The 15,016-nt window shown below is 49.4% G+C and overlaps 1 protein-coding gene and 1 pseudogene across 1 annotated transcript in view; one reads left to right on the top strand and one right to left on the bottom strand.

Moving 5' to 3' along the window:
• The window catches only part of CLCN7 (chloride voltage-gated channel 7), a 26,117-nt gene that overhangs the window by 7,028 nt on the left and 4,073 nt on the right, over positions 1 to 15,016 (bottom strand). Inside the window, exons 2-16 of the mRNA XM_006913981.3 lie at positions 11,914 to 11,985; positions 8,280 to 8,351; positions 8,073 to 8,138; positions 7,453 to 7,585; positions 7,008 to 7,117; positions 6,089 to 6,169; positions 5,275 to 5,337; positions 5,102 to 5,185; positions 4,194 to 4,287; positions 3,854 to 3,918; positions 3,266 to 3,382; positions 2,445 to 2,499; positions 1,911 to 1,971; positions 1,186 to 1,324; positions 715 to 808 (exon numbers count right to left, since the gene is read on the bottom strand). Coding sequence (XP_006914043.1) covers positions 715 to 808; positions 1,186 to 1,324; positions 1,911 to 1,971; positions 2,445 to 2,499; positions 3,266 to 3,382; positions 3,854 to 3,918; positions 4,194 to 4,287; positions 5,102 to 5,185; positions 5,275 to 5,337; positions 6,089 to 6,169; positions 7,008 to 7,117; positions 7,453 to 7,585; positions 8,073 to 8,138; positions 8,280 to 8,351; positions 11,914 to 11,985 — 1,306 coding nt within the window. The remainder of the gene's footprint in view (positions 1 to 714; positions 809 to 1,185; positions 1,325 to 1,910; positions 1,972 to 2,444; positions 2,500 to 3,265; positions 3,383 to 3,853; positions 3,919 to 4,193; positions 4,288 to 5,101; positions 5,186 to 5,274; positions 5,338 to 6,088; positions 6,170 to 7,007; positions 7,118 to 7,452; positions 7,586 to 8,072; positions 8,139 to 8,279; positions 8,352 to 11,913; positions 11,986 to 15,016) is intronic.
• LOC112481641 lies at positions 9,794 to 9,912 on the top strand (annotated as a pseudogene).

The following is a 15,016-nucleotide window of genomic DNA, read 5'->3' as shown; positions in this document are numbered from 1 at the left end:
CCTACACTTGAAAGCTTTTCTTTTAAATTTTGTGTACTCTTGCCACATACATAGAGGTGGCCTTGTGACAGGAAACAATTAGAGACAACCTAAGGAGAACTCTAAGATGGGAAGAAGCGAGACGTCATGGAGCAGCTGCACGATGAATAATCTGTCTGGAACTATTCTGGCTTTCATATGAGAGAGGGAGAGAGGGAGGGAGAGAGGTGTTGCGACTGTGGGCCATGTGCTGCAGCGAGGTGAGGCTGGGGCCCGGAGAACATTGAGAATGATAAGGTTTTTCAGTGCGCACTGAAAAACATTAGACTGCATTCTGAGTCTGCTTTTACTAAAAACGTATGTGGCTCAGCGAGACCACGGTGCTGGTGTGTGTTACCAGCTCTGTCCTTTCAATGAGAGTGACTCATGAAAGCAGTGCCCAGAAGGAAAACTCATCCTGGAGATGAGTCTATGAATGAGGCAGAGATGCCCCGTGACTGTCCTCCAGGAAGGGAACGAGACATGTGGGGAGCCTGGCTAGCCCCTTCCAGGCAATTGCGCCAGCTGACTTCTGGGCTGCCAGCCCCTGTGCTCCAATGCTGGCGAGGGCAGTGACCTCTGCCCTCAGGCACACTTGTCCAGAAGGTGTCGCCCAGGCTCAGGCCTGTGTCTGTGGGTGGTTGCAGACCGGGCCATGGGGATGTGCATCCGATAGCACCAAGCATAGGCACGCACCTGGGGGGTCATGGAAAAGGCCGACCACGCTCTTCTCTGGGGTGTTGAAGAAGGCTGCAGCCATTGAGTTGTACTCGCCATCTGCACAGAAGAGCTGCAAGGTTGGGAGAGAATACAGGCCAGTGGGATGGGGTAGTCCTGGCCTGGACAGCATCAGGCACCAACCACAAGGCAGGATGGGATTGGGCTCCTGCCTCGGGGAAGGCAAGCTGCGTTTCTCAGGTCCATACCTACAGCCCCCAGTTCTGCAGTCCCTGTCAAGCCACTGCTCTGGGAAGAGGACTAGGGCAAGACTCCAGCCTGACAGAACACCAGCTCTCCTGGCCCCTAGCAGGCAACCTAACCCTCTGTGAAGCTCCAGCCTGCTCAGCCTGGAACTCTGCTGTGCCAGCAGCCCTCCCTCTGGGAGTGGGAACAAGTGTTCCTCAGAGGGCTCACCCTACTCCCCCGCCTGGTGGGCTGGCCTCCTACCTGGAGGGGGTAGGACACGGAGCTGCCCTGCAGGGGTTGGCAGTCCCGAGAGGAGTAGATCAGCACAAAGGCAACAGTGGCTGTGACGGCAGCTACCAGCATGGCCTCGATCACTTGGAGGCAAGGCCGATGGATGTACCTAGAGCAAACACTGGAATGGACCAGGCTGAGGGACACTTGAGCAGTTGCCATGGCAACCTAAGACTGTGACTCAGTGAGAGTCAATGATAGGACACTGATTAGGAGGATGACATAGCACATTTAATCATCAATCTACCCAGATTCCTGCACGTCCTCAGATTATCTCCTAGATACTCCCCAACTGCATTTAAGTTGGTATAAAGAGAACAAAAAGAAGCGCTTCCCCAAGCCCAGGACCCACCCCTCAAAAGCTCCAGTAATGACTCTCCTAATGGCAAAAAGAGCCAACTGTCCCCAAGGTCAAGATGGCCCTAGGCTGACCACGCTAAGGCTGGGAAGACCCTGACCTCAGGGCTGCTAGAGCCACAGGTGGTGCCTCCCCTGCGTAGTGGGCTACCCACCAGACCTCCCGTAGCCTAATCCTACTTGTCCCCTGGCCCTGTGGTCGTCTGTCCCCCGCATGTAGAAACCATTGGCACGTGGCATTCCACGTGGCTCTGTGGGCAAAGAGCCCACAATGAGTCCATTTTCAAAGGCCCTGGGGGCCACATCTGTCAACCCAGTCCACAAAAGAGGTTTCTCACCTAATTCGAAACATCGTCAGCCAGTAATTCAAGGCATTGAACACAGCCCCAAGCACACCACCTGTGACCAGGAAGGAGCCAAATGTAAGGGACTCGGAAGAGTGATGGAGGCTACCCAGGCAGCAAAGGGAAGAGGAGAGGACAGGAGGGGACAGGAGGGGTTGAAGACACCTGCTCTGTCACCGCATCCCGATGGACAGATGGGCTTATTTTTGAAAGGCTTTGCCTTCCTTTCAGGGAAAAGGTTTTCACAGAGTAACAGACGCTGTCCAGGGCCTAGTCTACTTCCTCGTGGGGTTTCCCAATGGAGAAGCAGCGTTCCGGTCTCCCTGACAGGTACCTCCCCTCCCCGGGTGGCCCTGGAACAGCAAACAGAGTGTGGGGGGTCACAGCCCTCTCTGGCTATTTCGAAGCTGGGCCAGGCCCGGAGTCTTGCAGGCCCTGTTCCCACTGGGAGGCACCAGCTGCTGTCTTTAGTGTGAAGGGTATTCATGGGGCCAGGCGGGTTGGTGTCCTGTGAGGGATGGCCCTTACCCACCACGCCCATGGCGATGAAGATGGGGATCTCGTGGATCGTGTACACCATTGTCTGTGCAAAGAGGGAGAGCGGATGTTCTGTGAGGAAAAGTGTCATCAGCTCTTTGCTGCTCAGACTCACGGACTGGACGTTATATATAATCTGCCCACATTCATGGGAACCTTCTAGCATTTTCCTACAGTGCAGTAGAGGTCCCACAGGAGACACACTGGGAATTGGGCAGACTGTGTGACTTCTCGCACAAGCTGGTCTGGGAGGTGCTCAGAGGCCCCGTAAGGCTTTATTTTTCTTTCACCTGCTCCTATCCAGGTGTTAGTCTACTTGAGAAGGTGGGGTGGCCTGAGCTTTTGTCAAAGGAGGAATCAAGAGGAGTAACGGAGAGCCCTAGAAACGCATCTAGTGACCTGGGTGACCCAAGAGCTCCACTGTGTCCATGTGTGTGGACATCCTGGGAGCCAGCTCCCCATGCAGTGTCTGGCAGTGGCAGCACGTGGTCCAGGCCTCCCTGTGGACGCTGGCCTGCACTTCCTTGCCCTCCATGAGCTGCTGCCTGAGCACCCCAGGCCCCATAGGTCTCAGTGGTGTTGTCCAACAGTCTGAGAACGACTGAGACAACCCTGAAGGTGGCCCCTGGGTGACAGGGCGTCCTAACCTGCACAGTCAGGTCAGATGTGCACTTCCCTAGAACACTGTAAACAAGAGCTCAATCTCACAGTGAAGAGATTGAGTTTTCCAGAAGCCCAAGTTCTCAGGCTAAATGCCCATGGCCCCGCACCAAGAAGAACCAGAAACAGTGAGGGGGACAATGCAATGTTACCTCCGTGTCAAATCTTCCAAAATTGATGAGGCCCGGGCTGGACAGGTCCCAGATGTTCCCATGGTAAATGCTTAGGACAAAGTTCAGGGTGAAGGTGGAAATCATGGAAGCAAAGAACTGTGGGCAGAGAAACAAGTGCCATCAGAACGACAGTGCCCACCCAAATGAACCTCCAGAGCTGGGGAGGGGGCTGCAGGAGGAGGGGCTGATTCCTCTCCTGTCATTCAGGGGGAACTTGGAGCCCCTCCAAGGCTGAAGAGAGCCAAAGCCTCGCAGGCTGGGCCCCTCAAGGTGAGTGTGGGGCCAAGTGAGTGTGGGGCCAAGCCAGTGATGAGCTGATGGAAGGAGGGTCTGGGGCTTCCCGAGGAAGAGGTGGAGGAGAACCAGGATAAGAACAACAGCCACGATGGACAGGGGAAGGGCAGGCAGCAAGAGGAGAGAACAGAGCTGGGCCACAACAACCCAAGGGACAGAGCTGGGGCATAACAAATACAGCTCGACAGGAACCTCAGGTGAGCACAGCAAAGTGGGCTCAGAGCGTGAGGCCATGGAGGCAGGCATGGGCGCTGCCTGTCCATGGGCACTTACGATTCTCCAGGTCAGGAACTGGTTCCAGAAGGATGCACCTTCCTCCAAGCTGAACAGGACCCCACCTAGAACAGCAGCAGCCCAGCCCTGAAGTTCTCATCCAGGCATGAGGAGCCCCAGGTGCAGGGAGCCCACGCCCATAGCCTCTCACACCCCAGATCCAGGGCACCAGGCCCATGTCGGAGTCAACCGTGGGGCCTCTCAGGAGACACCAGACAGCTTCACCCCTACCCAGCACTCGAGTCTGCAAACACCAAGAATATTCCTTCACATGGCAGGGACAGTCTGGCTTCCCCAACATAGGCAGTTACTCGTCAGACCAGGCAGGGCCCCTCCTCACCCACAGGAGCCCCAAATGCAGCAGACACTCCAGCTGCAGCTCCTGCTGAGACAAAGTCCCGCTTCTCCGTATCCCTGCGGAAGTACTCAAAGATCTAAAATGGGAACAGAACAGACAGGGACAGGGTCTTAACCAGCTTCTCCAAGGGCATTTCTCAGAAAAGAAGAAAGCTGGCTAGAGGCCACCGAGACAGGGGCCAAAGAGAGGTGGGTAGGGAGGGATGGTGAGGGGGAGATGGGAGGAGAAGGGAGTCTCTAGACAATTAACTCATCAACTACTGAGTTCACACAGATGGCAGAACTGAAGAGGCAACAAAACAGCAAGAACTTCCTCTCGTACCAACAACCACAAGAAAATAAAAAGATTCCATCACAACAAGAATTAAACTTTATGGTCTGTGCAACAAATACGTTAAAAAACTCAAAAGTCCACCAAAATATCTAACGAAAATGAATGAATGAAAAACTTAAATGTGTTCTTGATTTTAAAAGACTGTTCTGTAAATTCATATATAAACTCAATGCAATACCCATTAATATGCTGGTGGCTTTTTGGGGGAAACATGACAAAACTGTTCTGAAGTATATCTTAAAAATAAAGCATCTTTAATCTGTACACGTCGTTCCTGACCTCTTTCTAGGTCATACAGTTCTTTGAGAAGCTGTTCAGAGCTACAGGCCATTTCCATAGAATGCACATCCACATGAAAACGCCAAGAATCAGACTCTGAGCACACTCCTTGCTCAGGCCCCAGGAGAGCCCCCAGAACAGGACACTGTGGAAACCCCCAGATTTGATGTCAAGGACGGTCCCGGCAGGGCACGCCTATGCAGAACAGGAGGGACCCCTTTCCAAGAGACATTCACAGTCACTCTCATTATTGACATCTCCATCAGGAGAGGACTCACCTTGAAATCTCGCTTCAGAGACGTTGACCTCCCCTGGGAAACCCCAGCAGCGATCACAGAGCCCGAGTGAATCATTGGCCCCTCCTGCAAAGCACAGGACAGTTGCATCAAGCTCGGAGAGGACAGAGTGTAGAGGGACTCAAGCCAAGGCAGTGCTCCTCAGGCTCTGTTACCTTTCCCACGGCCAGTCCTCCCACCACAGACAGGATCACACCAGACACCTTGATCACCAGTGTCTGGAACACAAAGGAAAATATGTCAAGTCTCTGATTAAAGGTCACATGCAGTCTGAGAACCTGAGCAACAGCACTGCACGTGAAGTGATAATAACACAGGCAACCCAGCACCCATGAGCAACAATGAGGGCACGCGGAGGGGCCAGCACAGCTCTCCTCTTGAGGCCACTCTGCTCCCCAGTGTATCCACCACCTGCCCTGCTCCTGGGCTGCAAGACTCCAGGCCCCTAGGAGTACCCGTTCCCCAGACAGGGGCAGGAGAAAAGCCTCAGTGAACCTCAGGCTGAGGTGCCCTGACCAAAACACTGGAAATGGCCACGGGAGGAAACCTGACTTCCCAGCCCCCTCAGAACCAGTGTGCCATCTATGACATTAAACCTAATGAGTATTACGAAAAATTTCGACAAGTGGAAAAAGCTCACAGCAGGTCTCCCACTCCAACACAGGTACTCTCATGTTAGAATGTTAATCACGGTGCAGAACTTACAAACATGTTCCACAAAGCTGCGATCATAGCACAAACACCATTTAAGCATTTTTGTGTTATTTAAAATGTAAAAAGAAAGTTTTTTACCACTTTCCAAAGAAAACATACATAAAATCTTGCAGCACATCCATACACATGCTTGTCAGTGGCATACGAAATGGGTCTGGGTGAACTTTAGAGGTGCAGGTGGACAAACGAAGAGCTTCTAACCCAGCAAAGAATCCCCACGCTAAGCACTGTGCTCCCAGCCAAGGGTCACCTCACCTTGAGTCGGACCACGTGGGGGATCTTCACCCCATTGAGGAAGCACTTGATCTGGGGGATCCCACTGCCAGCAGCGACTGGCTGAGAGGAGACAGAGGTGAACATTGAGTTGGCCAAGCTGAGTGAACTGACACAGCCAGCGGACCCAGGGAGACTCAGCCTCGGGGTTCCCAGGATGCAGGGTGGCAGGGTAGGGATGACAACGACATGAGACGGGAAGGGACAGCCACCAGGGAAGGGGCTTCCCACATCTCCCCACCCCAGATGCAGAGCCACCACTGAGAGGTACAGATGCTGTGGGATGTGGGAGGGGGTTGGAAGTGGAGACTGAAGGAGGCAGGGTGGGGAGGCTCCAGGATGGACGGAAGGCATACCTCATGCACCTGCTAAGAGGGGCCAGAGCTCTTTGCACCCACCCTCTAGGGGGATACCACACTGTACTCCAGACAGAAGCTTCTGGATGCTGCCCCCTCTTCCTTCAACACCCCATGACATAGGAGGAGCAAAGAGGCAGGCCATAGGACAGGCTTCTAGGAGAAGTCCCAGAATGAACAGACACCCTAGGAAAGTCCGATCCTGTCAAGCGGTCTCCTCCACCTGGACCTCTGGGCTGGGTTGGCCCTGCTCCTGTGGCTCTGCACGACCTGGGCACCCTCTAGGCATGGGTGGTGTGCTCCCCCAAGTCCTTGCTGTGTGGGGCAGGCATGGGCCAGGCTCGGGGCCTGTGTGGGTGGGTGAGGGGCAACACCTCTAGGGTAGGGGATGAAGAGGCCCAGGTGCATCTTCTGTTATGACTGAACTGTTCAGCATGAACACTGCTGTGACCATGCGAACCACCTGGCAGAAGATGCGGTGGGTGAGCTGAAGGGGCTCCCACCATTCAGGGCTCCCACCATTCAGGGTTCCCTTGAAGCCATACCTCTATGAAGGCAACGATCATTGAGCCGACCAGCACAAACGCGGAGTTCAGCGTGGCCCACAGCAGGAGGGAGAAGGACAGCCCCCCCTTCTCCGTGAACTTGTCGATATCTGGGCTCATCAAGGAAGACTGCTGGCTCCACCATCAGATGTGCCACATCCCCAGCCTGCCACAACCCTGGTATAAGCATGCCCTGAGCACACGAGAAGGAGGGGTGGCCCACACGTGACCTGCACATCTCAGAAACTTTTGACAACCCAGGTGACAGGGATGCCATCTGCCTAGTGTCAGTTACGCCAGCTGGAGGGCAAACACCCAAACCCAGGGACATCTCCTGCTAGGCCCACTCTGTGCTGCATGGCCACTCGTGAGACTTCATCATGGGACCCTCTGTTTTGATCTGAGCCCTATCCTGTCTGTGCTGGGCACCTTCAGACAAGGATACTGTCTTTGACAACCTTATATTTCAGGCCAGCCAAGTTCTCTACCATGATGTCAATGAAGCAGGCTACAAGCCCTGTGAGGATGCCGATCATGGCGCAGATGACCCAGCGTTTGATCTCCACTGTCCGGAAGGCCTGCGGGGGAGACACGACTCAGAGGTGAGTACACTGTGAGACACAAGACATAGGCTACTCTGGAGACAGTATGCCTGACTCTAGAATTCTGCAGGTTTCCATAATGCATAGCTTGCTGCACTCCACATCCCCAAGTCAGTGATGGCAGCCTTTGGTCAACATCTGAGAGACAATAGAGCATCGGGGTTGGGGGGGATGTGGACCTTCCCAACCAATCCATAATCCGTTGTTGACATTTTGGTCACTGCAACTGGTATCTCTACGAACAGCCTTCTTTGTTGTATCTGGGATGTAACACACAAACCCTTTCCTCTATCAGGCATTGGGTGTCTCTTGCTCCAGGATACAAACCAGAACCTGAGGCATGAGGACTGAGGACAGGAGGAAGATGGAAGGGGACATATCACCTCACCCAGGTGGAAAAGCAGCACCAGACTAGCCCCTGGGTCACCAGGGCAGTGTCCAGGCTGCCTGGCCCCAAACTCACCATGTGGTTGATACGCCTCTCCTCCTCCAGGAACAGCTGGTTCTCACTGTTGTCATAGTCCAAGCTCTGCAGACCAGGGTGGCACAGACAACACAATGACCAAACCATGTCCCAGATTCATGTCGGGCAGCAGGTGGGGGCAGGGCTGGAGAGGGGATAAAGTGCCCGGGGCTGTGTGGGGCAGGGGCACCCAGCAAGGAGGCCCACCTCATATTTGAGGGACAAGAGCTTCTCGTTGTGTGGGATCTCCTTGGGGAAAGGGTGAGGCGGGTCCACCTCCTGAAAAAGAAGAAGCAGAGCCACAAACTGACAATCTAGCACACCGAAGAACAAAGTACAAACGAGGAGAGGATGGTGCATGTGCCCATTTGTCTCAAGAGGTCACTACTGTCCTGACCCCAAAGCCAGATAAGGATACCACAAGAAAGGGAAATCATTAGACCTATACCCCTTGTGAACACAAACACAAAGTTCTCGACAAGAGGCCAGTGGGTTGCATCCTGCAACACCACCCAGGAATGTAAGAGTGGTTTAATATCTAAAAGACAATTACTGTAGGATGTCTGTGGTACGATGGGGAATATATTATTGGGCTTTGTACCAGTTCCCGGCACCTGGCTCATAAAACCCTGGGCATCTCTGAGTGATGAGTGTCTTTCGTGAGCTAATAAGATAGAAAGGGTGGCTGCAAGCCTCTAGGCTTCGGGATGGGGCCTGGTCCCCAGAGAGACCAAGGCGTGATTGGAGGGTTGGAACTTTCAGTCCCAACCTTTATGGAGGGGGAAGGGCTGGAGACTGAGCTAATCTCCAATGACCAGTGACTTAATCGATCATGCCTGTATAACAGAACCTCCATAAAAACAAAAACTCTAAATGAGAGGGTTCAGAGAGCTTCTGGGTTGGCGAACACGTGGAGGTGCCAGGAGGGTGGCGCTCCTGGAGAAGGCAGGGAAGCTCCACGCCCTTCCCACACGTTCCCTGTGCATCATTTCCATCAGCAGTTCCTGAGTCGTACCCTTTATAATGAACCAGTAAACAGAAGCAAAGTGTTTCCCTGAGTTCTGTGAGTCCTTCTAGTAAATTATGAAACCCAAGGAGGGAGTCGGTCAAAGGAACGCTAATTTATAGCTGGTCAGTCATAAGCACAGGTGACAATCTGGAATTGGGACTGGGGTATGAAGTTGGAGTGGTCTTGTGAGACTGAGCCCTTAGCCTGTGGGGCCTGTTCTAATGTCATGCAGTTAGTATCAGAATGAACTGACTTGTAGGACACTCAGGGGATATCTAGAGAAACAGAGAATTAGCTGGTGTAAGAAAAACCCCACACATTTGACGTCAGAAGTGTTGTGAGTAAAAACAATTTAATGACAGTTCAATAGAATAAAAGACAAAATACACACGATCATTTCAAGAGACACAGAAAAAACATCTGACAGTATTCAACTCTCTTCGTAATATAAACACTCGACAACTGGGAATGGAGGGAACTTCAACCTGATGAAGGTATTTATCAAAAACCCACAGGTAACATCATACTCATTGGTGAAAGATTAAGCTTTGCCCCTAAGATCAGGAACAAGACAAGGATACCTGCTCTTGCCACTGCTATTCAGCATTGTCCTAGAGGTTCTACCAAGGCAATTAGGCAAGAAAATGTAAAAATTAATAGTGCGCTCAGTAAGCCTGAAGGATACAAAATTGGTATACAAAAATCAAATGTAGTCTACGGCCAAGCCACTGTGAACAAGCCCGATCCTGTCTGATCCCAGAAGCTAAGCAGGGTCGGGCCTGGTTAGTACTTGGATGGGAGACCACGTAGAAAGACCAGGTGCTGGAGATGTAAAAAACAAAAAATAAGGGATTATAAGCTGACAAGGTCCTTACAATCTGTGAGGTCAACCAAGGGTTGCCCCCTCACCCCCACACACAAATCAAATGTATTCTATGCAATGGTAATGAACAATCTGAAATGGTCCTTTCAATCTGTGAAGTCAACCAAGGGTTGCCCCCTCCCCCCCCACACACAAATAAAATGTATTCTATGCAATGGTAATGAACGATAGGAAAGAAAATTAAAAACATAATTCTATAATAGCATCAAAAATAAAATATATAAAATAAAATTCATTCCTAAAATATGTTTAACAAAAACGTAAGACTTGTACACTGAAAACGATAAAACATTGTTGAAAAGAACTGAGGATCTTAATAGATGGAAAGACATCCTGTGTTCATGAAAGACTTTATATTAAGATTTGACGCAATCCTTGTCTAGATTCCAGCTGGTGTCTTTGAAGAAACTGACAAGCTAGCTGATCCTAAAATCCATATGGAAATACAAAGGATTCTGAAGAGCCAGAACAAGCTTGAAAAAGAACGAAGTTAGAGGATTCAAACTTCTTGATTTCAAAACTGACTACAAAGCTACAATTGTCAAGACAGAGTGGCACTGGCTCAAGGACAGACACAAAGATTGATGGCAGACAAGCGAGTCAGAAATAAACTCTCACATTTATGGCCAACTGACTTTGACAAGGATGACAAGAAAATTCAAAAGGGAAAGCATAGGCTTTTCACAAAATGGTGCTAGGAAAACTGGACATCCAAGTGCAATTTATGAAGTTGGAGCCCAATCTTAAACCATACCTAAAACTAGTGAGAAACAGGTCAAGATCTAAAACTAGAGAAGTCTTAGAAGAAAACAGTAAGTCTTTATGATCTTAGATTAGGCAATGGTTCGTTGAATATGACACCAAGAGCACATCAAAAGAAAGATGAACTGGATTTCATCAAAAAAAAAAGCTTTTCTGTTTCACAGGACATTGTCAGAAAGTGAGAAGAAACCCACAGAACAGGATAAAGTTTCTGCGAGTCATGTATTTGGCGAGAAAATTTATGTGTAGGATACATAAAGAACTCTTATGGCTCAATTTAAAAAAAAACCTGATTAAAAAATGGGCACAGGATCTGAATAGACATTTTCCTAAAGAAAATAAAAAAAGCTTTTCTGTTTCACAGGACATTGTCAGAAAGTGAGAAGAAACCCACAGAACAGGATAAAGTTTCTGCGAGTCATGTATTTGGCAAGAAAATTTATGTGTAGGATACATAAAGAACTCTTATGGCTCAATTTAAAAAAAAACCTGATTAAAAAATGGGCACAGGATCTGAACAGACATTTTTCTAAAGAAAACATACAAATGGGCTTCGGCACATGAAAGATGCTCAACATCACTGGCTACTAGAGAAATAAAAATCAGAACTATAAGATACCTGAGAAGGAAGTCAAATGAAAGTTTGGGGGGATGGGCTCAGGAAATGTTCCACTGGCAGCTGCTGAAGAGTCCAGGCCCGACACAGGAGCAGAAGAGGACGTCACCACCGTCCAGCCCCACCCCACCTTAGATGCTTACTCTGCCTTCAGGGCCCTCCTCCTGTACCTACACACAGCATGCTAACTCCATGTTCCACACCTGACATATACTTCCCCCATCTCTGCTCATCTGGCTCGGCCTCAGGGAACATGGCCTTCGGAACGGTCTTCTCTGGTCAGTCAGGCTTTGAAGGCCCCGCCACCTGCTCCTCACTGTCTCTGAGCTCTGTACAATCTCCGAGCTCTGCATAACCCTGCCTACATCTGTCGCTGTTCCCTGTACAGAACTGTCTACATCTGCCCCCAAGCTCTACGCAGAATTGCTCACGTCTGTTCCGGAGCCCAAACAGCCATCCCTACATCTGCCATCCTCTGGTTTGGTGTTTACTGTCTGCCCTCTGCTGGGCGGCAACTCCACAGAACAGGCCTCGTCCTGCTTGGAGATGAATAAGAATGACGCCCACTCACCGGGTCCAGAAGCTCATCATCCAGCTCCACGTTGCTCATCTGTCCAATCCGGAAAGATGCCGAATGGGGCGACTAGAAGAAGAGAAATGACACGGCACTTAGCCGCGGGGCCAAACTGCACTGGGCATCACCGCCCCATCCACATGGCTTGGCCTCATCTGGTCCTGCCGGGGGAGCACAGACCCACACCTACAATGTAGGGAACGCCAACTGGGCCAGCGCTGGACCCAGGCCTGCCCCTACCACCCACAGCCTGTCACCAAGAAGTCTCACCTTCAGATGGGAAGCCCAGGCCGCTCCTACCCCAGACACCCCGCCTTCCCTTGTTCTAGGGTACTTCAGACTGGAGATTAGAAACCTGCCAGTCACCAGAACCCAGGGCTGCAGAAGACCATGCTGGCAACCTCCTGGCCCCCGACTCCTGGCCTAGAAAACCCTGGAGGTGGCCAGGAGCTGGCTGTAGCCCTCACTTCCCAGACAGGACATATGTGATCTGAAAGCATGCGCTGGCTGCAAGCCCCACCACAGCAACACCGAATACACTTCCCTTGGGGATATGTCCACACATGCAGACAAGTCAGGGATATGGACAAACCCATCTGAGCAACACCCAGGCAGCACTGAGAGTCAGATTGTGAAAGGAAAAGGGGAACACTGATATTGCCAACTGACCTGATGGATAGAGCCCACAGAAAAAGGCAGTCTGGTTATTTTTATCTTATTTATCGCTGATCCTGAAAGCAGCTCAATTACAGCAGGCACTCATTCCCACCGAATCAAGACGGCTCAGAGTTGGACCCTACAAAACATTTCCTTTGACATCTGAACGGCTTCTAGTTCTAAAGACTAACTTTAAGCAAACAATAATCAGTCAGGGTCTACAGGAAGAACTAAGGCTTATGGAAGTTCTCACACTCTATGTAATCATGAGAACTGGCTCCTAAACGTGAGAACCCTACAGAAAGAACTCTGTTTATAATAAACCTCTATAGTTTTAACTTCCTCTTCCCCTTTCTTCCTTTTCCCTTCTATAAATACCCATCCATTTTGGCATGCAGGCCAGAGTGTGCACATAGCTTGCCATGTCTGCATGCAGTGGGTTGCAAACCTTTTTCCCAAATAAATTTTTGGTGATGAAACACCTAGTCAATATCATTTTTCAGTCAACACTGGGGGCCAGGCTGTGATCTCCCATATGGCCTCAGGAGAGGAGGAGCAGGACTCACTTGTTCAGGTGATAAGAGGTCCTCAGCAACTGGCCACGAGGACACCAGTTGAACATAGCAGTCAGGAGGGAAAGGCTGATGAGTGGGAGGGGTTGGGCCCTCTCCCTTCTCCACACCTTCATGTTTCCATCATCTCTTTTCTGAACTTTATGGGCATTTTTTAGGAACTATCTTTTGTGATGAAAAAAGCCATTTACTTGAAGTTTAGCGATTGAGTGTTATGTGTTTCTTTCTCTTTTCTTAAACACAAGTGAAATTAGATACTTGTTCCTGGAACTACTGATATTCACAACAATCTGGCTGAAATCTCCCAGGGCAGGATGCTGAGTGAAAGCAGCCAACTTCAAAGATTTATGTACTGTGTGGTTCTACTAACCTGACATTCTTGGAATGTCAGGTGTGGAGAGATGAAGACATCAGTGGGGGGAAGGGGTGTGACTGTAAGAGTAGGACAAAGGGATCTTTGTGGTAATGGGCATGCTGTGTATCTTGACTGCAGTGGTGCTCACACAGGTCCGCACGCGCGACGTTAGCAGCAAAGAACCGCACACATGCACTGTGCTGATGTCAATGCCTGGTTTCCGCACTGCACTATTATTACATAAGATGGAACCACTGGAAGAAACTGGGGAAAAGTACACAGGCCTTCTCTGTACTGTCTTTTCAATTTCCTGTAAATCTATAATTTAAAAAATTTTTTAAATTTATATGCAAACGGGACTTTATTAAACTGAAAAACTTCTGTGCATCAAAGGAAACAATTAACAAAGTGAAAAGGCAACCTATAAAATGAGGGAAAATATTTACAAATCATAGATTTCACAAAGAGTTAATATCCAGGATATATAAAGAATATATACAACTCAATAGCAGCAGCAGCAATGACAAAAACTACCTGATTAAAAGATGGGCAAAGAACCCAAATAAAGATTTCTCTAAAGAAGACATACAAATGCCCAATAAGCACATGAAAACATGTTCAATATCACTAATCATTAAGGAAATGTAAATAAAAACTACAATACCATCTCACACCTGTGAGGATAGCCGGAATTAAAGAACAGAGAGTAACAAGAGTTGGTGAGGATGTGAAGCTGGAACCCTGTGCATTGTGGGTATGAATGTAAAATGGTGCAAGCGCTATGGAAAACAGTATGGAAGTTCCTCAAAAAGTTCTTAAAAATGGAACTATCGTATGACCCAGCAATTCCACCTCTGGGTATATATATACCCAAAAGAATTGAAAGGAGGGTCTCGAAGAGATATTTCTATACTCATGGTAGCTTTATTCACAATAGCTAAAATGTTTCAGCAACTCAAATGTTCACTGATGATGAATAGATAAACCAGATGGGTATATACATACAATGAAATATTTCTAAGCCTTGAAAAGGAAGGAAATCTTGTAATATGCTACGACATGGATGGACCTTAATGACATTATAGTAAGAGAAAGTAGCCAGTCACAAAAAAAACAAACACTGTATGATTTCACTTACATAAAGTCCCTGGAACAGTCAAATTCATAGAGACAGACAGTAGAATGGTGGGTGCCAGGGGCTGGGAGAAGGGACAGTTAGTGTTTCATGGGCCTGGTTTCAGTTTTGCAAGACAAAAAGAGTTCTGGGGGTGGATGGTGGTGATGGTTACACAACAATGTTAACGTTTTCAACACCACTGAGCTGTACACTTAAAAATAGTTAAGATGGCAAATTCTGTTATGTTTTTACAATTAAAACAAATTTTAAAAACAACTTAAAGGTTGTTTGCTGTCCTACTCTGCTGCTCTGCATTCTAACATCCACCAGGCTCCATGCTTACCACTGAGGACACAAGGCTGCCACGGTTAGGGACTCACAAAGAAAACGTTGCCCATA

Source organism: Pteropus alecto, unplaced genomic scaffold, assembly GCF_000325575.1.
Source record: "Pteropus alecto unplaced genomic scaffold, ASM32557v1 scaffold44, whole genome shotgun sequence".
NCBI classification, from domain to species: Eukaryota; Metazoa; Chordata; class Mammalia; order Chiroptera; family Pteropodidae; genus Pteropus; species Pteropus alecto.
This window is presented reverse-complemented; position numbering and strand designations above follow the sequence as displayed.